Raw genomic sequence first — 25020 nt, 5'->3', positions numbered from 1 at the left:
TTTGATAAAAGCAAGAAAAATCCTTCCTGTCTATAGACTGTCAAAAACTGGTAGAATATTTAAATCAAAGGATATATATAGTCAAGTTGGTAACTATTACACAGGACCAGTTTAAGTTTGTTTTGGCCCTTGCACCAATTTATAAACTCACTCAACAAGTATCTTGCCTGGGACATTTTCTAACATTTGATAAAATTTTGCTTCATTTCAAATTTTGCCTTCAGCTATATCTTCATTTAGAAAATTTTACCAGCTTCAAGGTGTCAAAGGAATAGATAAGACAGAATTATAAAACACCACTCACATCTGGAGACTAATGAATATTAGATGATTATAATAGGACACTCATTGACAAATCTTAAGAGAAGAATAATGTTAAGTAGATAGAATGTGATAAGTTAAAAACAAAGGAGTTGATAAATGCAGATGCCCAAGCCAAGCTTGCCTTAGATTACAGAAAACTACTTCTCATGACTTTTTAACTATTATTTTTTCTGTAATTTTTCACTGAAACCAATGTCATCACAACTGTTTGCTTCATTTTATGAGAATGTTTGCATGACAAATGGCACTAATGGAAGAGGACTCTGAGTTACCTTTTTAGAGCAAAGCCACCTAGATTAGTCTGTTTTCCCCAGAGTGACCCTTCTCTTCTGCAAGAAAGACAATCAGGAAATGCTCTCCAGGCCATTTTAATATGAAATACAAAAGCTCAGAAATCCCCTCTAAATAATTGAAGGCAACCATTAGGAGTATAGCCAACCAGTCTCTTAATGGAGAGGTCATGAGGGACAATCGGCATAGAACCTCTCTGAAAAGTCCAAGGAACATTTGGTGGTTTATAATTGATTTTTCTGGGCAGATTTCCTCTTTTCAAATAGTAATTATATCAGTGTCATTAATAATGGCTGTTGCAAGGGGCTTTGCTTTACCCTCCAAGGCAAAAATTATATCTGGTCAAAGAAGGCTCATAATTATTTCTACTTGTTTGAAGCAGAATACAGACTTAGGTTTTTTCTCCCTCATTTGAGAATCTAAGACACTTAAATCTACCCTTGAGGAATGAGGATAATAATAGCAGAGCCAGGAAATGAAGCAGCTTACTACACATCGCTTACTATGCGGGAATAAGCTGAAAGAGTTTTGCTGTAATAGTTTAACTCCCAGAGCACTTTTGTAGTAATTATTTTCTTTTTCCTAAATTTTGAAGGTCTGATGCATTTCTTGAAGATGTTAAGTATCTATCTAAATTAGAAAAGGCATTTTCTAAAAGAAATTTCTTTTTAAGGAGATGTACTGATTGGCAATTAGAAAAGATGAGACCAATATCCCAGAGTTCAGAGAATTGGCTGAGGCAGGGAAATGCCTCAGCATTAGCCATGCCTTTATTAAGGTATTTATTTGAATATATTAGATAATACAAATCCATATAGAAATTTCCTGGGACATGGCCTTTCTTGATTTAATTTTCTATTTCAAAACCGAACATTAATTCTACCATTATATAAAAAAGTTGGGCTAGGATGTATATTGAGGATTTAAATCAATCTCTCTCTCTCTTTCTCTCTCTCTCTCTCTCTCACACACACACACACACATTCATGCTACTTTTTTGGCTAATTTTTCCATACTATGAGTTGATTGAGTTGATCTATTTATCTTCCCATGACTCCTTATACAACTGTGTGACACAGCACTTATTGTTTTTGATACTATAATATTGATTCAGAAAAAAATTAAATATATATATTTTTTACACACAGGAGACTTAAAATATTTTATTTTTTAATTACCTAAGAAGGTACTATATTGGTTCATATAGGAATGATTTAGGAATCTCTTTTAAATATTGAGTTTTTCATTATCTGTACAATATTAGCAACTTTTCTATATATCTTTGATATTTATGAATAATTACATAGGGAAAGAAGACTTTTGTTGTTTACAAACGTGGTTTTATCCTTGTGTGAAACTGGGAAATTTTGCTCTCATGGATCTGGTCTACTTTAACTATCAAAAATTATTAAAGTCTTACAAGAGTCAAAGCAACATAAATCCTTAGAGCTGAATGTGAGGCCAAAAGTACAAGTTTTCCTATATTTAACCTTTATAATTAGCATAGGGTTACTAACTTGCAAATTTAGATAGGTTGTTTATTTTACCTTTATTTCATACAGAAAGATCCTATATTGGCTATTTAAATGATATGACTCAGTGATTTGGGGAAAAATAGAGATTTGTTATCCATATGAAGTTAAAGTTAATATATTAAATTTTGGATAGCATAGTCTAATCTTCCAGGGAAATTCTAAAAAATGAAATGGCCATATTCATGAACTGTCTAGAGTATTTCTTAAAACATGGACATTTCAGAACAGATACACAGCATTTCATCCCAGATAATTTTCTGTTGAAGGCAAACTGAATCACCACAGATTCTGCCAGCAGCTCGATGTGGTGGTCAGCCTCAAGATTGACTCTGATAATCCCCACCTTTTGGTATTCACACCTGTATGCAGTCAGTCCCCTTTCATATTATCCCAGGGTTGGTCTGTGTGACCAATAGAATATGACACAAGTGATGGTAACTTCTAGGATTAGATCATAAAAGACACAATAACTTTGCTCTTGAATGTGCACTTTCTTTCAGATGTGATCAGGCTCACATGACAAATCAATGAAGCTTCTTACCAATAGTCAAGCCAGTGAGCTTAAAAAAACGATTCCCTGGCCTCAGTTGGACCTTCAGCTGACTGCATCCCACAGCAGGTTGACTGCAGCCCCACGTGCGACCTTGAGTCAAAACTACCTGGCTAAGCTACTCGTGGATTTTTGATCCTCAGAAACCTAGTGAGATGATACATATTAATTGTTTTAAGCTGCTAAGTTTTGGGGTAATTTGTTATACAGCAATAAAAAATTAATACAGTTGATCTGAAAATGAAGTTCATTCAGTATCTTTTCCTGTAAGAGTAGCCTGTGAATCACATCTCCCAACTGGTGGTGCTTTCTAACAAGAGACAATATAGAACATTAAAAGAGCAAAAGCTTTGCATCCAGGACACCTGAACTATGGTCTTGACCAGTATCACATAAGCCACAATTATTCTGGATCTAACATATATTTATATATAAATATATATTATATATAATATATGAGATATATATGTGTAATACATATGTGTAATCAGAGAGTTATATTAAATTAGCTCTAGTGACCATTTCTATTGTTAAATTCTATAATTCTAAGAAGACTCTCAGTTTAGGAATCTCTTTTATAAATGAAATCTTTAATTATCACATATTGACTATTTATCTATATATCTCTATTTTCATGAATGATTCACATTTAGAGAGCAAAGACACTATTGAAAAGATGGTAAATGAGAGAAAGACAATGTTTGCCTGTCATATCTCCTCTGCATAATCTCCTTTGGCCATTAAGGAGTATGAAGAAAGAGGAAGAAGAAAAGAAAACCATGAAGGCAGATATGAATTTATACTGACTAGAGAATAAGGAAATAATAAAATCTGCCGAGATAAGGAGAAGATCACACTTCATGAACTGTTCTCATGTGTGACACACTTATCTTAACTAGAAGAGTAAGAATTCTGAATCAAAGCAAAATATATTTTGTGTTATAATCAATATATCTAATACATCCTTGGAAAATACAATAAAGAAACTATTTTTTCCATGTTTACAGCCATACTTTGTACATTTATTAATATATCTAATTTTGTAAGAATATTTTTCTGTTTCTTAAGTATCAAATGTTTTACAGTTTATAAAAGATGTAAATTTATATTTTGAGAAATAAATTACATGATTTCTAAAATAAAATGTTATCACGTGCTTATACTAAAACTTTAGTTAAAATAATATTATCAATCAATTGGTTAATAGTGATACGGATGGTAATTTTAAATGTAGAAACTGGTTCTGCTCTGCAGTTTACATATTATTGTCTTTACATCTATTTAACATATTACTATATCATCTATAGAACAGCAATAATTCGGTGCAGCTTTGGTAAGATGGTATTTTATTTCAGTGACAAAATTTAAAGGACCTTCTGTATGAGGACTGGAACCATGATAAAAACCCCAAATGGTACTGATATTGATACTAATACCGATTTTAGCAGATTACATGCATTCAATGCTTACTTTCTCCAGGAAGTTAAGTGAAATGACTTACATTCAAAAGTCTCATTTAATTTTTTCATCATAATAGCTTATGTAGTTATGATCATTTCTCTTCTAACAGATGAGGAAATTTAGGCTTAGGAAAATATGACTACTTGCCTATGGTCACACAACCAATTAGTGTGTTAAAGCCTAGATTCTGAACCCAAGCCTAGGTCTGTCAAAATCCACTATGACTAGATAGATAATTACTTCCTTTGATTCTCAAAGAGTTGAAAAGGAGTTTGTTGGCAGAAATTGAAGCAAAGAGAAGTTTAAGGGCTTGTGTAAAGTCTGCAACTAGTTATAGACAAAGTTGATAACAGAACTATCCAGTTGTTTTATTTCAACTGGTTTATAATTTTGTAGTACATTTTTGTTCTTATGTGTCAGATACTTTATTTCATAAATATTGATGTGAATTTGTTAAAGAGCCACCGAAAATTAAATTAGAAACATAAGAAAATGAGATAATCAATAGTCTAGTCATTTTTAAGGTTCTATCAATATCCAAATCTATTTTTGTTAGTTTATTAATTTGCTAGTTAAAATTTAACTGGTAATCATTAAGTAGATAGGTGTTTCTCAGTTAGCTAGCAGGTAATTAACTTGTCTTAAATGAGTTAATATAGGTGAAGTACAATCAGTAAATATTACTATTATCTGTTTTTTTCATAATCTAATTAAGGTATTAACACCAAGATTTTGTTCGCTACCTTTTGTTCTGTTCAAGACCAGAAAAGTAGTTTCAAGAATGATAAAGGTGGAAACATTTTAGCTTCCAACTCATTTTTTATTTGATTTCTAAGTTATTCAACAAAATCAGATCTTGGCCTTGCAGTAAATAAAGGTTTCCTCAGTCTAACAGGGCATGTTTCCTAATTCTGAGTACACTACAAATCTTGGATGTTAGACTTCCTCTCTGGCAGTAAAAATCTGCAAATCAAGTTAGATACAAGAGGCACAGAGTAGCTCACATGTTTCTTAGGGGAATTTTTATTAAAAGATTGCATTTTATTTATGATATTTTAATATTTTGAAAGCTATAAATTTTGTACTTAAAATGCACAGTTTACACACACACATACACACACACACACACACATACCTTTCACAGAAGCACTTATTTGAGTGGAATATATCTAGGGAGAAACCCAATTAAAAATCTGATAGGCTATCAAGAAAACTTGTTACTCTGCCTTACCCTTTCTATATGGTCTATATTTCCTGTATTAGGATTTTCTAATAAATCCCTGAAGAAAAATGAAGCCAAACAATACAACTCCGTAAAAAGTCACCTCATCTTCTTTAGGAAATCTCTGAAAATAAACTTCACAATTTTTCATACAATTATAGGTTTCAAAATCCTCAGAAGAAATAAATGTATCTTTGTTCAAATTATAGATTTTCTTATTAATGCCAGATTAAAGAGAGTAGCAATTTTATATCAGAAAAGAAAATACACATTTATGAATTGGTAATTATGTTTGCACTTGTAGCCCCAAAAGAAAATTATTTAAGGAATAGATAAAAATATCGTTGTATTTTTTACTGCATTTGCAATGAGCAAATCTTGCACTTATTTCCAGGGAATATGACTCAGTCAACACTTTGGTAAAGCCAGTAAGCAAGGGAAAACTTGCTAAAGGTTAGATAACATGACCTAGCTGGCAGCTCTTATCTTAAAATTTGTAGTAGAAAATCTGAAGATTTATCTTCGGGTATTATATAGCAGTGTTTGGTCTTTTAAAATATTAGGATAGAAAGTTAGCTGCTCAAAAGTAGCAACATTGTATTTACATTTTCCACTGATTCTTTGAAGGCTGACTGTAATTGGAATTCAAGGCAATGTTACATTTTAAAAAAATGGTTTCTGTTTATGGGATTTTCATTTGTTTGATTTTCACCAAGCTAGATCAGAAATTTGGAGGAAGTTTGAATTTGTGTCCTTGTTACATCCCTGAAGGAATTTTCTGAAAGAAAATAACAGAAAAATACTAATTTTGTATATTCCAAGGCTACTCTGATTCTTGGTGGGCATTAGTCAAAATACTTTACTTTGAATAGTTCCTAGTATTTGTCTCCCACCACCCCCTGCTTACTTAAAAGGGCACTGTGATCTGATAATCTATCATTGTAGGTAATAACCTCTATACTCCCAACCTGTATGCCACATTGCATTATTTTCTTCCTTTTAAATAATAAGGATTCTTTAAGAGGAGGTGAAAGTTTTTTATGTGAGTAATTAATCATTTTTAAATAGCTTTGTATTTTTTCTTTTTTTAGAAATGCAAAACTTGGTGGCAAAATATGTAGATTTCCAGATTAAGGAAACAATTGCTCTTTCATTATGTCTTGTATGTACTTCTCTGTAATTTAAAAAACGTACATTTTATATTTCACATTTTCATTGAAAACATCAAATCTTTCATTCCTTCATTGGTCTTACTTGGTTATTTCCTATCACCTCACAAGCAAAGCAAGACACGATAAAATAATAAGCTTATTCAATCATGGAATTTCAGAATGGGAAAACAACTTATTTATTCTAACCTCATCAAAAAAGTGATAAAGACATGGAATTCAGGGAAGGGATGAGGAAGCAATTTAAGAAATATATTAATAGGAATATGGAAGCAACTGATTATAACTGTAGGATGTAAAATTGGATTAAAATGTGGAATTTAGAGCCGACTGAAAGAGGGAAAGTTAGCAGAAGTGTGATTAATGTGCAGCCCAGCCTAGCTGTACACAAGAAGAGAGCTAGGACCCCGATGCTGGTGACTACATACCACCAAAAGAATCCCAAGCCCTCTGAACAGTAGTGGAGAGGTTATTGTTCTATTGTTCTTGGAAACCAGAACATAAACTTTTGATACTCACTATGTTTATAACCTTTACTTCAGTCTATAACATTAGATACTGATAGGATTCAGGACACGCTACCCCAAAATATGGCACCTTGGAATTTGAGAAAAGAGAAGAGCAGGAAGATCACTCTTTGACTTTCACTCTTTCAGCTGAAGCAGGTCAAAAGACCCTCATCTTTATCTCCAAAGACACAGAGGAAAGGAACATCTTTATCTCCAAAGACACAGAAAAGAATCTGAACAAAAGGGTCTTACTAAGTTCCTCCAGTTTATTACCATTAGATCATAACTCCTTTGTCTAATCATACTTTTCTGCAGGACTGTTCACTCTTCATCAAACCTAATCATAAAAATATATAGGTTTCCCTGTTTATCTGGGTTTTCATATCTGAAGGCTTCCATGTCATGCAAAACTTATATTAAATAAACCCATATGCTTTTCTCTTGCTAATCTTGTTTCTTTATAGGGACCTAGCCATGAGACTAGAATGGAACAGATATTTCTTTTCCCTTACAATATATTCAAAAGTCTGAATGAAGTTCATTCAGAGCACTTAGTTTTACCAACTCCCTCCCACCTTTCTTGGATATACCAAATCTTTAACATACTAAATACAGCTTCTATAATTTTGAACAAATCCATTCTTCACACCAAACCAAAGATAGTATAAATTTATAAAACATGAGACACTTTAAAGGTAGTTAGTAGATATGTGCAGACTCTGTGTCATAGTGTAAATATATTTTTAATTTCTTTCCATTTGATGTGTTCATAACATACAGATGCTGCTGTTGATGCAGTACTGGCACCAGTCCCAGGCTTGCTACTAGGAGAATCTCTGCTCCAGGCACTGAGGGAATCTCTGGGCTCACTAAACCAGACAGGCTGCCACAGAGTGTGATGTTTGCTGAACAACATGGAAATTAGGTATGAAATCTTTATAATGAGTGTTTTTATCAGTAAATTCCCTTGATGTCCATTTTCTTTTAGGTAATGTTGTTTTAATTAGTACAAAATTCTCATATCCAATTTCTCTGTGGTGGACATTACAACAAAAAGGAATTATGGGGGGGAGAAAAAAAAGACAAACACAAAAACTTTCTTTACCAGCTCAGGAATTTGCTGATTTCATTAGAAACACTGAATTCTATCTGACACTGACTTGGTCCTTTATTTACTGCATTTTGCTTCAAGTTAATATTTTTGGTTTAGATAGTGTGCAAATCATGCAACATCTACAGAAGTCATAGCCAATTATAAAGATACAGTAATATAAGTGCATGTGTATGTTTAGAGGGTTGTGATTATTTTTCCCTTTATCCACACTTGATTAAATGAGGTGAAAGAGAAGCAGGGCCTCTAGAGACTCACAACTCAAAGCATGGACCTTGGACCTTTGTTAGAAATGCAAAATCTCATCTTACCCCATCCCCACAATTCATCAGCTCAGCCCAATCAACTGTATCATAATCCATTTTCAGTAAGAGCCCCACATGATTCAGGCTATCCATGTGCACTTTCCTCAATCACATGTTTCTTAGTTCCTTGTATAACAATCACATGTAGGTTTATATGCAAGTTTGCATTAAGATTTACAAAAACATACCAGTTAGATGGTCATAGGGGAAGGAGGATGCAGAGAACAAAGGAGATATGTTTCTGTACCTAAATTATGGATGTAGGTAAGAATAGCATTCCCAGAAGTAAAGAGAAAATTCTTTTCCTCCCTTGAACAAACACCTAAGTGAAGGAAATACAACAAAAGAAAATGAGGAATGTATGTTGTGTAAGAAGGAAGGATTTTTTTCTTATGTTGATTATTGCTACAATAATTGCTTCATATATTTTTGCACAAAAAATCATATTTACTGATTATATATAGAAAAATGAGGGATAATTATTGAATTATTAACTGTGGAAAAACTGTCTTGAGGAAGTAGAATGAGAGAGGAAAGGAGGAAGAAAGAGATATGTCACGTAAAACATGATATTGAAGAGTATGTGACTTTCAGAAAAGACACAAAGACTAGCTTTCTCTCAAAAGATGCTACTTTAAATCATCCCTGAGTAATAAAAATATTTCCCATAATGAAAAGCTTTTCACAAATCTCTTCACATTTTTAATAGTACACTGTTGTCAGTGGCATGAAATTATATATTTTAATTAAAGCTCACAGATAGCTTTTTTCTATAATCTGTGAACTAGGTGAAACATTGGCAAGTTTTATTAATTCAGTATTTTATATAAATAATTATTGACCATCTGGATATAAGAAATGTTTCCTTTCTCATGATGACTTTTCTTAAAAACCATCTAAAAAGTGCTGACTGTGATAAAAATTAACTAGAGCACTTTGAGGAAAAGATTTTACGAGTCGCCGTGTCTTTAAATACTGGGTATAAGAATAATGAACTGTTATGGGGGATTCATGTTTGCAAAATGAGCTACCAGTTGATAATTAGTGGAGCTATACAGCACCCTGGTGAGATAGGTATGTTTTATTCCTGCCATTTTACAGATGCAAAATGGCATCAGAGAGTAATGGAGTGTTTGGCCTCAGGGAACCTAGAAAATCAGCATCAGCAGAAAGCACCGACTTCTGAGAAATCCACTGTGTTACAAGGTAACCACGCACTGGCTGTGTGATTTTGGTAGACTTACTTAGTCTATGTGTGCCTTAGTTTCCTCATCTGTAAAATGGGAAGAGTCATAGTATTTTCCTCAAAGGGTTCTTATTAGGATTAAATTGCTTAGTCCATGCAAAACATTTAAAAGATAACCCGGCATATAATTGGTCAACAATTTGTGTCTATGAATTATTAGCTATGTGCCTTTGTGAGCACTGGAATATAAAAGTGAACAAAGGAAATCTGCCCTCATGAGCTTACATTCTAGTTATTAACAGAATGTTCTCTCTGCTGGTGGACATCTGTGTATGAGTCTTTCTTACAAACAGGTAGAAATAGAAAGTCCTCAAGCATTGCTTTTTTTTTTTTTTTTTTAAGTTGTTACAGGTATTTTTACACTAGCTAGATGACTTCTCAATTTCCTGAGAATGAGTTCTGAATAAAGAGAATTTTACTAATTCAGCTAGTATGTGATTGAAAGGAAATAGCTATGTTAGGTACAGATTGAGGTTTGAAATAATCTCCTTTTTTCAGGGACTCAAACCAGTGGAGAGTCCTATACAAACATAAATAACCCTAATCAAGAATAATTTTGATAAAAATAATCGCTACAGTCCGAGTCTTCATGTCCTCCCAAAATTCATATGTTAAAATATAGTAACAACGTCCCAGGTGATGGTATCAGGAGGTGGAGTCTTTGGGAGGTGATCAGGCCATGAGCGGGGAGCTCCCTGGCCTTTCAGCCACGTGAACACACAGTGGGAGGACAGCTGCCTCTGCGCCAGGGAACCGCCCTCGCCAGACACTGAATCTGCAGGACCTTGATCTTTGACTTCCCAGTTTCCAGAACTTATGAGAAATAAATTTCTGTGTTTAGAAGCCACATAATTTATGGTTTTTTATTGTAATAGCCCAGCCAGACTAACAAAATAATAAGAGAATAAAGAAGCAAGAGAAAGAAGAACAGGAAAAGAAGGAAGAGGAGGGAAGACAGGGTGAAAGAGGGGAAGAGAAGAAAAGTTAAGAATGTGAACAAAAAAGGGAAAGGAGAAAGTGAATAGAGATAAGGGAAGGGAGCTATGGTTTGAATATTTTTCCCCTCCAAAACTCATGTTGAAATTAATTGCTATTAACATGATAACAGTAGTAAGAGGTGGGGCCCTTAAGAGGTGATGAAGTCGTGAAGGATATACCCTCATGGGTGGGATTGGTGCTGTTACAAAAGGGCGAGTTCAGCCCCCTCTTGCCCACTCCATACCCTCCCCCCATTATGCCCCTGAGGAACAGCATTTCCCACTGTGGAGAATGCAGGGTTCAAGGCACCACGCTGGAAGCAGAGATGGGGCCCTCACCATACACCAAACCTGCTGGCACCTTGCATCTTCCCAGCCTCCAGAACCATGAGAAATACATTGCTGTTCTTTATATATTACCCCGCCTCAGGTATTCTATTATAGCAGCAAAAAAAAAAAAAAAATACATGAGACGAACGGTAGGTTTGCTGTTCAATGGGATATTTGGTATCTTGTGTGTGCAAGAGGGTTGGTATCACTTTGGGAGTGAAGACTGGGAAGTTGGGAGCAGATGACGTCTTAGTTCCCTGGTTCTAAGAGTAGTAGGCTCTGTTTATGGAGAAAAAAAAATTGTTGGTTAATTAAATAATAAAATAGAACTTTTTAAAAATAATTTATATGTGACTGTCCTTATTAAAGTGTCTTTTCATATTTGAACTGTATTCATTTGAGGTAAAGGAAAATGAAAGGCCATTTGAGTATGAAAAAATAAAAGTAACTAAAAATTGGGGAGTATAATTAACTGAATAGGGAATATTTTACTAATTATAACCAGCAGAGCAATATGTCTCCTTTCCTAAATACCACTGTTATGCACACACAGCAGACTCAGAGACATCCGTCCTCCATAAATAACAATAACAGGGTCTTAATTTTTTATATATAATTATGATATGAAGAATACTGATGGCTGTGGTGAAGTATTCTTTAAAATGTGTGTGTATTTAATTTTACTAGGCTTAAAGGAAAAACTACAGTTGTGTGATGGATGAATAATAATGGAATAATATATCTACATAACAGTATAAAAACAAACATATTACCATTTGAAAGTAGGTAGGACTGTAAGAGATAACCTTTCCAGATCCTTATTTTACAGATGAGAAAACAGAACTAAGAAAACTAAGGTCTGAGTCAAACTCAAATCTTTCAAAACTCAGACCAGTGATTTTTTCCCAATGTATCACATTCTCTGAGAAAAGGTCACTGGTAACAATAGCATGTTGTTTAACCTCAGATACATATAGACACCTCACATTCCGAGCAGCTTAACTTTTTTCCTGATTTACAGAATAATGCACTTAAAACAATGAGAACCTCAGAAAAACAGCATAAATTCCTCAGAGAATTGTGTAAATATTGATCTTTGTGGATTAATTATGAGTATAGCAATACACAGTAACTTTGATTAAAAGGAAATGCAAGGTTTAAATGCCATGGCACTGATATTAAAGACTGAAGAGAATATGAATATTACCATGAGCCAAAGATTAATTCTCCAGTAGTTTTTCAATCATTTAGCTATCTTAGTTAATAGTTGATGCTTCAGCAGATTAGCTCGAATTATTAATACTTTTACCTGTTCCTGTTCCCATCCTCCAGCTTCTGTGTGTTTTGTTTTTACAGCTGTACCCATGACTGACTTTCTTTAAGAGACCTAAACTTGGGCTGCTAGGGCTATGTACAGAGAACCAGAAGTGCCTAAGATTTTTTTCTGCATGACATACATGCACTTCCAGTAATACCTGTAGCCAAGTAGGGAAGTCCAGCTTCTTTGTCTCCATAAAATGAACTCTGAGATATAAGTTAGAATCCAGAGCTTCCCTTGGTCACACCAACTTTGACTGGCACCTTCCTTCACAGTCTTGCTGATCCCATTCTCTTACCAGTTGTCCTAGGAGCTTTCTTACTTAATCACTTGTACAAAACATACTTGTCTCGGGGTCTGCTTTTTGGGCAGACAAATACTAATGCTATTTAGGACCCATCCAGCCATATGAATATTTATCTGCATTTGCTACCTCCCTCTCTCTTCCCTGCCTCTGCCCAAGCATCTCTGCCTCCACCCTCCCACACAGGCAACACTTGAAACAGCCTGGTGTGCATCCTATTCTGTTCTGTATTTCTCTAAGCTTACATAATCATACAAAAATATACACTGAAGGAAACCAAAATATTTCTCTCTAAATTATGGGAGGTTATTGAGCTAAAAAAAAAAATGGTTAAAATGCAAGGGCATACTCTACCCTTATTCTCTGCCTTTCCCACCTAAAGATGGGCTCCTTTATAATAGCAGCTTATCAGCCCAGAAACAGAGCTTAGGGACATCAGTGGGCACCAGACAATATAGGGGCAGAATTCACCATTCTTATAAATTTACTTTCCCACGTTTTCCCACCTTTGGAAGTCTGAAGAAACTCTCTTCTTTGCCTTGTCACTATATAGGATTTATAGCTCTTTGTTAAAATACTTTTTTTTTTCTAGTAGAAACATAGACCAATGAAAAGAATAGAGAACCCAACAATAAAACTGTATAGCTACAACCAGCTGATTTTTGACAAGAAGACAAAAACATACACTGGGGAAAGGATGCCCTATACAATAAAATACTTTTTAAGTAAGGCCCCTATGCTTCTGCCTTGAGAGAGAAATACTTTTCAACTGAGGCCCCTCCCTTGTGATGGGCATGGCACACATCAGTGAACTACTTTTTGTTGTTGTTAATCTGACTTTTGTTTCAGTTGTGTGTCTCAACTAAGAATTTAAAAACAGAAAGAAAAGAAATTATGCCTTCTCCCCTACAACACACAGGAGGGAGTATTTGTCTCCTCAAAATGGGATCACATGTATATATAATTCTTTGTATCTTTCTTTTCTTACTGAATAATATTTAGATCTCTAATAAATAAAGAAATTAGCACTTTTAACTGAGCTTCATTGAAAGTTGCCCTAGTTATAAGTTATTATAATTTTTTTTTGCTTGGAATGAGAAACCATTTCATAGCTATAGATATGTAAAATATATACCTAGAATTTGAAGACATAGTAGGAACAAATTTTAATGTTGTCAATCATTTTATGTTCTCTCTGAAAGGTTTTGATATTCTAACATCTTTGATTGCCTATACATTGTGTATCTATGTGTGAAAGGATAATTATTTAGTTTATACGTAATTCCCATGCTATTATTTTCTGATTCTGTGTTGGATTATTTGCCAAATATTTCCCCAATGCTTGCTTAAATGATTTTTAATACTGATTTAGTGCTTTTCATCTTTAGGTCTATTTATAATTAATCTTTGCAACCAAGAGAGTTGATATCTTTATTTTCACTTTATAAATATGAAGTCTAAGACATAGGGAGATTAATTAACTTTTTCTTGGCCACAAGCATAATGAGAGTCAGAGTCAGAACATGAATTAGAAATCCTTGGCTTCCACCTCCCTGTTTAGTCCATTACCACTGGATTATTGCCATTTTCTTACAAAATAAACTCCTTCATAACATTATCTATTCCATCGTTAGAATAGAATTTATATATTAATGCCAAATGTTGCACATCTAAGAATAAACATGAATATTATGTTAATTACTATTATTTAGATCTTATTGATTTCTACAAATTTGATTGGATGACCACAGTTCCCTCTTTATTGAATCTGTATGATTTGTCCTTACTTGAAAATATTGCAAATTATTTTCAACATGAAACATTCAAGGTATAAATGACTATAAAAAGAGATAGTAATTTTTCTTTATGTTAAATATAACCTTTATAAGACACATAGAAATATTTTGATTCTGAAAAGTTGCTTGCATATTTGTGTGCATTGCTTTTTAAATAATTGTAAATTTTGTGTGCCAGATATCTATTTAAACTAGTAGACTGAAAACATATAATTTTTTTGACAGCATGCTACAGGTTGTAACATTTGAAAGACCAGCTCAATGGATTTCTGAGCACATACTAGCCAGGCTAATTTGCAGAATCTGTAATCCAATTTATACTCAGTAAATTTCTCCTTTCTTAGGCCATGGATTTATCCATGTCAGTTAATGATAATGACAGTTTTCATTGACTACACAATGCTAAAATTACTACAGTGCCCCAAATGGATACAGCTATGCTACTAAGTTGCTTTTCCCTTTATCAAACCTATATTTACTGAGAAGCGGTAGAATAAAGAAAGGCAGGTGTTATAGTTTGAATGTTTGTACCCTCTTAAGCTCATGTTGAAATTTAATTGACACTGCAATAGTATTAACAGGTGGAACCTTTAAAATGTAATTAGTCCATGAGGACATTGTCCTCATGAATGGATTGATACTTTTATCATGGAAGTGGTTTTGTTATTATAAGAGTGGGTTTGTTATAAAAGGATGAGTTTGGCCCCCTTGTGCCTCTCTCTCACTCTTTCTTTCCCCTTCAGCCATGGGATGACAAATCTAGACATTCCTCATTAAATGCTGGTACTTCTATCTTGGACTTCCCAACCTCCAGGACCACGAAGCAATAGTTTTCTGTTTATTAAAAACAATCCAGTGTATGGTGTTCTATTTAGCAGCACAAAATAAACTAAGACATTAGGGTTCTGTTTCTCCTCTTGCCTTATATTTCTTCAGAGGAAACCTAAATTTCTTTATAATGTTCCCTGTTTGTTTTTATTTTTGAGACAGAGTCTCACTCTGTTTCCCTGGGTAGAGTGCAGTGGTGTCATCATAGCTCACTGCAACCTAAAACTCCTGGACTCAAGTGATCCTCCTGCCTCAGCCTCCCAAAGTGCTAAGATTACAGGGGCATATGATTATCCTTTGTTTCTAGTAAAATTAAGTTACAGAATTCCAAGATGTTCTTTCTTATTGTAGTATACCACTGGAAATTACATACGATTTTTACATTTAATTTTTTAAATTTGTTGCTCCCTTTTGTCAATATTCTAGAAGTAGGATATCAGAATTGACTATATGGTCTACTGTGATATTGTTGCCAAGAATATATCATAATGGTGAGGAATGGGGGTAAAAAGCATAAAGAAAGAACATAATACGATAAATGTAAGAAAGTATATAATTTAAGGAAATATAATAATTGAGAACAATTTTAAAAGATAAAAACAGAAATGAGGGTTAACAGTTGCTGTATCAACTTAATTTTTCTTGTTAGATTCTTATAAAATAGCTGACCTGAATATATTATTAAAGAAAATGTTTAATTCATAAGCTATCCCTTAAATCCATTTATCCTTTAAATCATACTTTTCAAATTATAGTGTACTGTAACTTTAAACTCATTGGCAAAGGATATGGGCTAATCAAACTTGCTTTAGGTTATAATAATTCAATATCAAAATTTCTTCCCAACTGAATTTTAGAAACAATGCCTTGGCAACCAACTATAAGTTAAAGGAATTATTACTTCTTATTGTATTATAAAACCCCCTAGAGTGGATCATGACACAGATGAACATCTTGCATCTTCTAGTTTAATCTGACATAAAACAAGATAAATTAATTAAGAAATTATAAACACAATAGTAATTTGGAGAGGTTTCAAAGAACAGTAGCTGTGAGATTAGGCCAAAGAAGAACAGGTTTTAAAATAAAATAACATAGTATAACAACATGCTCAATATATACATATATATGAATATATGTAGTTTTTTAGGAAGCACCAAGTAAGACCTACTTTCTCATAGTACTTGATCTCGTAGTCCAGAATGGCTCCATTGGAAAAAGCAGGTGCTTGCCATGATAGGGCAATGCTATTTTGGGATGCCCAGTCCTTCCTTACCATACCTATCAGGGACGGTGCTGAAAGGAAAGAAAATAACTAAGAATTAATTGGCAGGAATCATTTTTCAGAATCCTTTAATATTTTCTCTTCCAAGGAAACATTATTTTTGTTGAAGAGGACACAAATTGTTGATGTCAGATTAAGATAGCCCTAGGATCTGTGCAATTAAATCCAAATAAGGTATTAAAATATTTAGAAACACTATTAGGGAAAATAGGAAATACTCAAATATTCCAAGAGTAAAGACCAGAACTCATCATCTTTGGTCTTATTAGAGGAAGACAGTTTTCTTCAAACTGGCTTTGGTCATAAACTATGATATGAAGTACAATATACTTGGCTCCTGTATTTTATCAATTCTTAATTTCCTACAGAAAAAAAATGGCCACATTCTGAAATTACAAGATAATTTATAATCCTTTCTTTCTCAAGACATCTTTGTACTTTATAAAAGTTTATATCAAGAACTTTGTAATTACAATAAATTAATGCTTATCAATATGAGGATTACTTCTTCTGCACGGTTTCTGTGACATTTTAATAAAATTGAAATATTTAAATGTTGAAGTTATTTTCAGAATCATGTCTATCTTATTTTCCTATATAACATTATTTTAACACAATCCTGATAAACCTTGTGTTAAACTTCCCATATTTAACTAAAATGTATACCTCAGAGATTTTCTTTGTACCTTTCATAAAATAGTTTTCAAGTATTCTAATTTTTAAAAACAATAGTGTTTGAAATAGAAGTTAAAACTCACAGATAAAAAAGAAATCCAAATTAAACTATACTGAGATACCATTTCTCATCTACCAGATTGGCAAAAAAAGCCCAAAATTTGGCAATCTACTCTGTTGGGTAGGCTGTGGGAATAAAAAATGCTTCGGGCCAGCCTGAGCAAGAGCAACTCCCCATCTCTACAAAAAATATAAACATTAGCTGGGAGTGGTGGCATGTGCCTGTAGTTCCAACTACTTGGGAGGCTGAGGCAGGAGGATCACTTGAGTCCAGGAGTTTGAGGTTGCAATGAGCTACAATGATGCCACTGCACTCTAGCCAGAGCTGTAGAGTGAGACTCTGTCTCAAAACAACAGCAACAACAACAAAAAACACTTTAATACATTGTTGGTGAACATGCAAAATGGTACAACTCTTATGAATAGAAACCAACAATTTAAGGCAAATTATGTATTCATTTATACTTTGCCTTTTGGAATCTCTTCCAGAGACCCACTGCACAAACTCAAAGTGATGTATTTATAAGACTATTCACTGACCTTTATTGTAAAGATTATAACAATCTAAATGTCCATCAATAAGGGATTGGTTGAAAGACTATGCTACATCCACTGGAGAATTACGAAGTTGTGTAGGACTTATGGCTATCTATAAATACTACAATGAAATTACTTAAGGGTATGTTTTTAAGTGAAAAAAGTAAACTGAAGAGAAATGGATAATAACAATGTAAGGATAAACCTAAGAATAAAAAATAATTACAACAGTTACTCTTAGGGGATGGGAGGGTATTGGATATATATACACTATATACACCATGTTTTGTTAATTCACTCATGAACTGTCAGGCACCAGGGTTGATTCCACATCCTTGCAACCATGAATTGTGCTGCAATAAACAATCAAGTGCAAGTGTCTTATTGATAGAGTGACTTCTTTTCCTTTGGGTAGATACCCAGTAATGGGATTGCTGGATGGAATGGTAGGTTTACTTTTAGTTCTTTGAGGATTCTCCACACTATTTTCCATAGTGATTGCACTAATTGGCAGTCCCACCAACAATGTATAAGGGTTCAAGCTATTCTACCAGTGGCAAGGTGGTATCTCATTCTGGTATTAATTCACATTTCTCTGATGATTAGTAACACTGACCATTTTCTCATGTTTGTTGACCATTTGTTTACTTTCTTTTGAAAAGCTTCTGTTCATGTCTTTTGCCCACTTTTTAATAGGTGGTTTGGTTTTTCTTGCTGATTTGTTTGAATTCTTAGTAGATTCTGCATATTAGCCCTTTCTTGGATGTATACTTTGCAAATGTTTTCTTCCGTTATGTAGATTATTTGCTGTGTTGATTATTGCCATAGTTGTGTTGATGCTTTTTATTTTAATGAAGTCCCATTTATTTGTTTTTGTTGTTGCTGTAATTGCCTTTAGGGTCTTAGTCATAAATTCTTTGTCTAGGCCATTATCTAGAAGAATTTTTCTTACATTTCTTCTAGAATTTTTATGGCTTCATGCCTTACACATTTAAGTCTTTTATCCATCTTAAATTATTTTTTGTAAGTGGTGAGAGATAGGGGTTCTGTTTCATTCTTCTGCATGTCCTTTCTGCATGTGCCTATCCAATTTTCCCAGCACTATTTATTGAATGGGGCTTGTTTTCCCCAGTGGATACTGTTATCTGCTTTGTCAAAGATAAGTTGGTTGTAGGTAGATGATTTTACATCTTGTTTCTCTGTTCCATTCCATCAGTCTATGTCTCTATTTTTGTACTAATACCATGCTATTGGGTTACTACAGCCTTGTAGTATAGTTTGAAGTCTGGTAATGGGATGCCTCCAGATTTGTTCTTTTGTTAAGATTGCTTTGGCTATTTAGGATCTTTTATGGTTCCAAATGAAGCATAGAATTATTTTTTTCTAGATCTGTGAAATATGACATTGATATTTTGGTGGGGATTACATTGAATCCGTAAATCACTTTGGGCAGTATGGACATTTTAACAATGTTGATTTTACTGATCCACAAGGATGATATGATTTTCCATTTGTTTGTGTTATCTGCAAATTCATTCCCTTTTGTAGTTCTCCTTGTAGAGATCTTTCACCTCCTGGTTAAATGTAGTCCTAGGTATTTTATTTTCTTTGTAGCTATTGTAGATGGTACTGAGTCTTCGATATGACTCTCAGCTTGACTGTTATTGGTATATAGAAATGCTACTGATTTGTGTACATTGATTTTATAACCTGAGACTTTCCTGAATTTATTTATCAATTCCTGGAGTCTCTTGATGTAATCTTTGTAATTTTCTAGATACAGGATCATATTGTCAGCAAAAAAATGATAGTTTGACCTCCTCTTTCCCATTTGGATACTCTTTCTTTCTTTCTCTTGTTTGATTGCTCTAGTTAGGACTTCTAGTACTATGTTGAATTGAAATGATGACAGTGGGCACCCTTGTCTAGTTTCAGTTCTTAGGGGGACTGCTTTATTCAGCATATAACTAGAAGTCCTAGCCAGAGCAATTAGGCAACAGAATGAAATAAAATGCATCCAAATTGTAAAGTAGGAAGTCAAATTGGCCCTGTGTGCATATGACATGGCCTTATATATAGACAAACCCTAGGACTACAAAAAAAAAAAAAAAAAAAAAAAATTCTTGGAAATGATAAACAAATTGAGTAAGATATAAGACAAAACTTCAACATATAAAAATCAGTAGCATTCCTATATACCATAAACAAACTATATAAAAAAGAAATCAGGCAATCAATCCCATTTATAATAGCCATAAAAATAAATAAAATACATAGGAATAAAGTTAAACAAAGGGGTGAAAGAGCTCTGTAAGGAAAACTATAAAACAACTTCTGAAGTATTAATAATTGAAGAGGACACAAGTAAATGGAAAGACATCTCATGTTCATGGGTTGAAACAATATTGTTAAAATGACCATACTATCCAAAGGAATCTATATATTTAACACAATCCCTCTCAAAATTACAATGACATTCTTCCCAGAAAGGGGAAGAAAACAATCCAAAAATTCAAATGAAAACATAGAAGACACCAAATAGTGAAAGCAGTCCTGAGCAAAAAGAACAAAGCTGGAGGCATCACACTACCTGACTTCAACACATGGCCCAAAGCTATAGTAACAAAACAACATGGTATATGAGATATAGACCAATGGAACAGAATACAGAACTCAGTAATAAATCCACCAAATTACAGCCAATTCACATCTACAAATTGCTAAAAATATACATTGGGGAAAGGACAATCTCTTCAAAAAAAATGGTGCAGGGAAAACTGGATATCCATGTGCAGAAGAATGAGGTTAGACCCCTATCTCTCACTGAATATGAAAATCAACTCAAAATGGGTTAAAAATTTAAATGTAGAACACAAAACTATGAAACTACTAAAAGAAAATATTGGGGAAATGCTTCAGGACATTGGTCTGTGCAAAGATTTTATGGATAAGACCTCAAAAGCATAGGCAACAAAAGCAAAGCAAAACTAGACAAATGGGATGATATCAAACTAAAGGCTTCTGCACAGCAAAGGAAAAAATCAACAGAGTAAAGAGACATCCTGAAGAATGGTAGAAAATATTTACAAAGTATTCATCTAACAAGGAATTGATATCTAATATATATTAAAAACTCATTCAACAATAAAAAAATCAGTTACAAATGTACAAAGGATCTGACTAGACATTTCTGAAAAGAACACATACAACAGCCAACAGGTATATGAAAAAATGCTCAACCTCACTAATTATCAGGAAAATGAAAATCAAAGCCACAATGATATGTCATCTCACCCCAGTTAGAGTGGCTATTATCAAGGAGACAAAAAATAACAAAGGCTTGTGAGAATGCAGAGAAACTTTTGGGAAGAATGTAAATTAGTACAGATGTTATGAAAAACAGTATGGAGGTTCCTCAAAAATCTAAAAATAGAACTACCATATGAACGAGTAATACCACTACTGGATACATATCCAGAGGAAAGGAAATAATTGTATCAAATATGTGCACTTCCATGTTTATTGCAACACTATTCACAATAGTCTTAAAAAAGAATGAAATTCTGTCATTTGTTGTAACACTGATAAGCCTCGAGGATATTATGTTAAGTGAAATAAGCCAGGCACAAAAAGATAAATATTGTATGTTCTCACTCATGCATGGAAGCTAAGAAAGTTGAACTCATAGAAGTAGAAAGTAGAATAGTGGTTGCCAGAGGGGGAAGGGAAGGGGGCATTGGGAGAGGTTGGTTAGTGGATACAAAATTATACCTGGATAGGAAAAATAAGTTCTAGTGTTCTATAGCATGTAGGGTAACTATTGTTATGTGTATTCAACAATAATCTATTTTATATTTTCAAATAGGTAGAAGAGAGGATTTTGAATGTTTTCAACACACAAAAAAAATGATAAATATTTGAGGTGATGGATATGGTATTTACCCTGAGTTGATTAACACACAGTACATACATGCATTAAAATATCACACTGTACTCCATAATACGTACAAGTATTATGTGTCAATTAAAATAATAAGTATATAAATAAAGAACCAATAAGCTTTAGGTAAAAATACCTCGCTTTCATGTTGACAGGGAATAACATGGGTGGAAGAGAGTGTGTTTTGAATGAATTCATGCTCACTATTACATTAGACAGAGAAACTATGCTTGGGTAACAGCAGCATATAATTTAGTGATTCAAAATAAAATATCAGTTTGTGGAATATATTCTTATATAGCAGCCATATGTACTATGTTTGCCATAACAAATGAAGGATATTTAAATATAATTACATAAAGTTTTAACCAAATCAACTTCATAAATTAAATTTTAACAATTAATGCTAAAAAGAAAAAGTACTCAGATAATTCACTATTTCAACTGAACCATACTATTAATAAACTAACATTAATAAATATATCCATGTTGGAAACTGTGTTAATGTTTTTGAATTATAGTGTAATAATGTATTAAATGGTGCTTTGTGGATAAATTATAAATTTAAAGTGAGTCACACAAATTAGAAGTTGATTTAAGCATATCAATCCATTATAATTTTTGAAAATGTCCTTTTCATGTATACAATCTTATGGTTAATTTTCAGTTTAATGTACAATGTCATAAAGTAATATTACCGGTGTAGTACATTTTGCCTCATAATTATTGAGCACTCAGGTCAGCAATATAATCCTTGCAAAATTTATAAGAAATTCAATTAAAGCAACAACATAATAGAATGACTACTGATAAAAATATAGGTACTATTTTTCTATTTCTAATTCTCTAGTGGTCAATTAATTGTACAGGTACATCACCTAAATTTTATGAGTCCTATACTATAGTTCTATAAAACAGAAATAAAAAAAAATCTCTTCTCTACCTAGATTTTTCACTTAAACACGGACTTCAGGGTCCAATAACTATGCTACACCCTAAAGCCTCTTCACTTTTGCACACTCCTTTCATATTTTAAAATCTATATTTGACATAGTTGTAAAATATACACAATTTCAAATAATTCCATTTATTTTGACCAATACATTCTAAAACCATTCTATATTTTGATATAGTCTATGTAATTATTAATTTAAAATATCCAAATATGCTGATATTTTATCAGGTCATTCTTCTAATGTTAGAAGTTGAAGTTTCCAATATTATTCAATTAGAGTTGTCACATTTCATGTACAATTTTTGGTTTTGTTAAATTTTTTATTGAGAAAATTGCTTTATATAATTTGGATTTTATAAGCCATAGTAAATATTAGCATATTGCTTTTGAAAAGAACTGAATAAATATACATTAGGCACACTTTTTAGATAGTTAATAAATCAAAGGTTTTTACATCCATATATACCCCCAAATGTTGTATTTTCTGTTTTCACAGAAGTCAAAAGTATATAAAATTTCATTTTAAAATGAGGCTTCAATATATGAAAATTTAAGAATTTGTTTTGAATACGTTTATGAATTTGTTTTCTTAATAACCCAAGTTTGTTTATCTGAACCTGACCTATTGTTATAACACTGTAGTACCAATGAATATAAAGTAGAAAATATAGCATATACATTTATTTCCCACATGAGAAAAACGATATTAGGACAGAAGGGCAACTATTGATTTTGTATTTCTGATGTTAAAAAGTCAGGGAAGGAAAGAAATAAGCAGGGAAATAATATCTTATGGAGTTTATAAAATCAGAGACTGATGGAACACCTTGAAGACTTGGGCTGCATTTTCCTAAGTAAGAATTATGTATTCAGTAGAGTTTTCAGTATAATTGTATTTCTGATACATATCCTTTCTTAAGCCTTCAAAATCTTAGCTTTGACCTTCAAAAAATGATTGTTGACTAGATTACTACATTCTTGAATATGGTTTTAAATACAAACATTTCTGATTGCTACATTTTCTGAATCACTGTATAACAAAAATTTGAAAAAAATATATAGGGGAATTAGTTAGCAAAAGAGATCTTATTCACAATTACATTTTCTTATGCCAATGTGGAGATACCAGAAGAAATTGTAAATTATTGTACTTAACTATTTTGTTCCCAATTAAGGTTTAATTTTTATTAAATATATTATCTTATTCCAACTTCACAAATCTATAGAATGGAGATTGTCTCCATTTTAAAGGTGAGGAAGCTAAAGTGCAGAGGTGTTGATCAATCATTTAATGAGGGGTTGGGAAGGTGAATTTCAATTTTAACTCAAAGTGTAAAGAAAGAGTTGGAAAATTAATGTTTTTGCTGCCCTGCCTCTCAAAATTGACTCCAATTTAGTGTTTTAATATGTACAAAATTAAAATCTAGGCTCAGAACTAGAAGGAATGATGTCATAAATATCCTTGTTGCTTTTGAACATGTTTTTATTTTTAATACTATTCAAATTCACACTATGAATTATTAGATATATGTCTTTAAAACTTTAATCAAGATTTATTATATGGGTTATGAGATTGTGTATTTTTCTAAAGCTGTACTAAATATTGGTAATTTTACTCATCTGAGGAGCATACTAGGCATATTAATGTTTATTGGGATGTGTACATGTATACATGCTTGTGGTATATGTATGTATGCATGCTTCTGTGAGAATGAGAGAGGGAGAGAGACACTGCTACACACGTGTTTGTGACAATGAAAATCTTAATAGTGGATGCTACGTAATAAAATCTTGATATTAGGATAGAGCTTACAAACCATTTAATACACTTTTTCAGCAGTGTAGAAAATCCTTCAACATATCCCTGATAGTTGATTATTTACTGCTTGCTTCAGCAGTTATATTGAATACACTAATTCACAAGACTATCCGTTCCTTTTTGAAAATCTGTAGTTGTGAAAAAGTTCACACACACATGGAATCATTGACATTTTATAATTTCCATGTAGATCCTAGTTCTGACCTTTAGCATAAATGAAATAAACTCTTCTGCCTTCCTTCATCTCTCATCCTCTTTCTTCTCTCTCTTTTTTTTCTCTTCTTTCTTTCTTCATCCTATCCCTCTTCCTTCCTTTCTTTTTTCTTCATTTATTGTTTTTGTGCTTTTTGCCATCTTTCTTTACTCTTTTCTTTTCTTCTCTGTGCTTCTTTCAGGAAAGGCACGTGTTTATGTTTTGTGTGTGTGTGTGTGTGTGTGTGTGTGTGTGTGGTTTAAGAGAAATGAGATGTAAA

The 25020-nt window shown here is 32.9% G+C and overlaps 1 protein-coding gene across 1 annotated transcript in view; it reads right to left on the bottom strand.

Annotated features, from left to right (window-relative positions):
• The window catches only part of EPHA6 (EPH receptor A6), an 884686-nt gene that overhangs the window by 307972 nt on the left and 551694 nt on the right, over positions 1–25020 (bottom strand). Inside the window, exon 6 of the mRNA XM_069471955.1 lies at positions 16448–16572. Within this exon, the coding sequence (XP_069328056.1) occupies positions 16448–16572 (125 nt within the window). The remainder of the gene's footprint in view (positions 1–16447; positions 16573–25020) is intronic.

This window comes from Eulemur rufifrons, chromosome 7 (genome assembly GCF_041146395.1).
Source record: "Eulemur rufifrons isolate Redbay chromosome 7, OSU_ERuf_1, whole genome shotgun sequence".
NCBI classification, from domain to species: domain Eukaryota; kingdom Metazoa; phylum Chordata; class Mammalia; order Primates; family Lemuridae; genus Eulemur; species Eulemur rufifrons.
The sequence above is the reverse complement of the archived record's forward strand: the minus strand, read 5'-3'. Positions and strand labels throughout refer to the sequence as shown.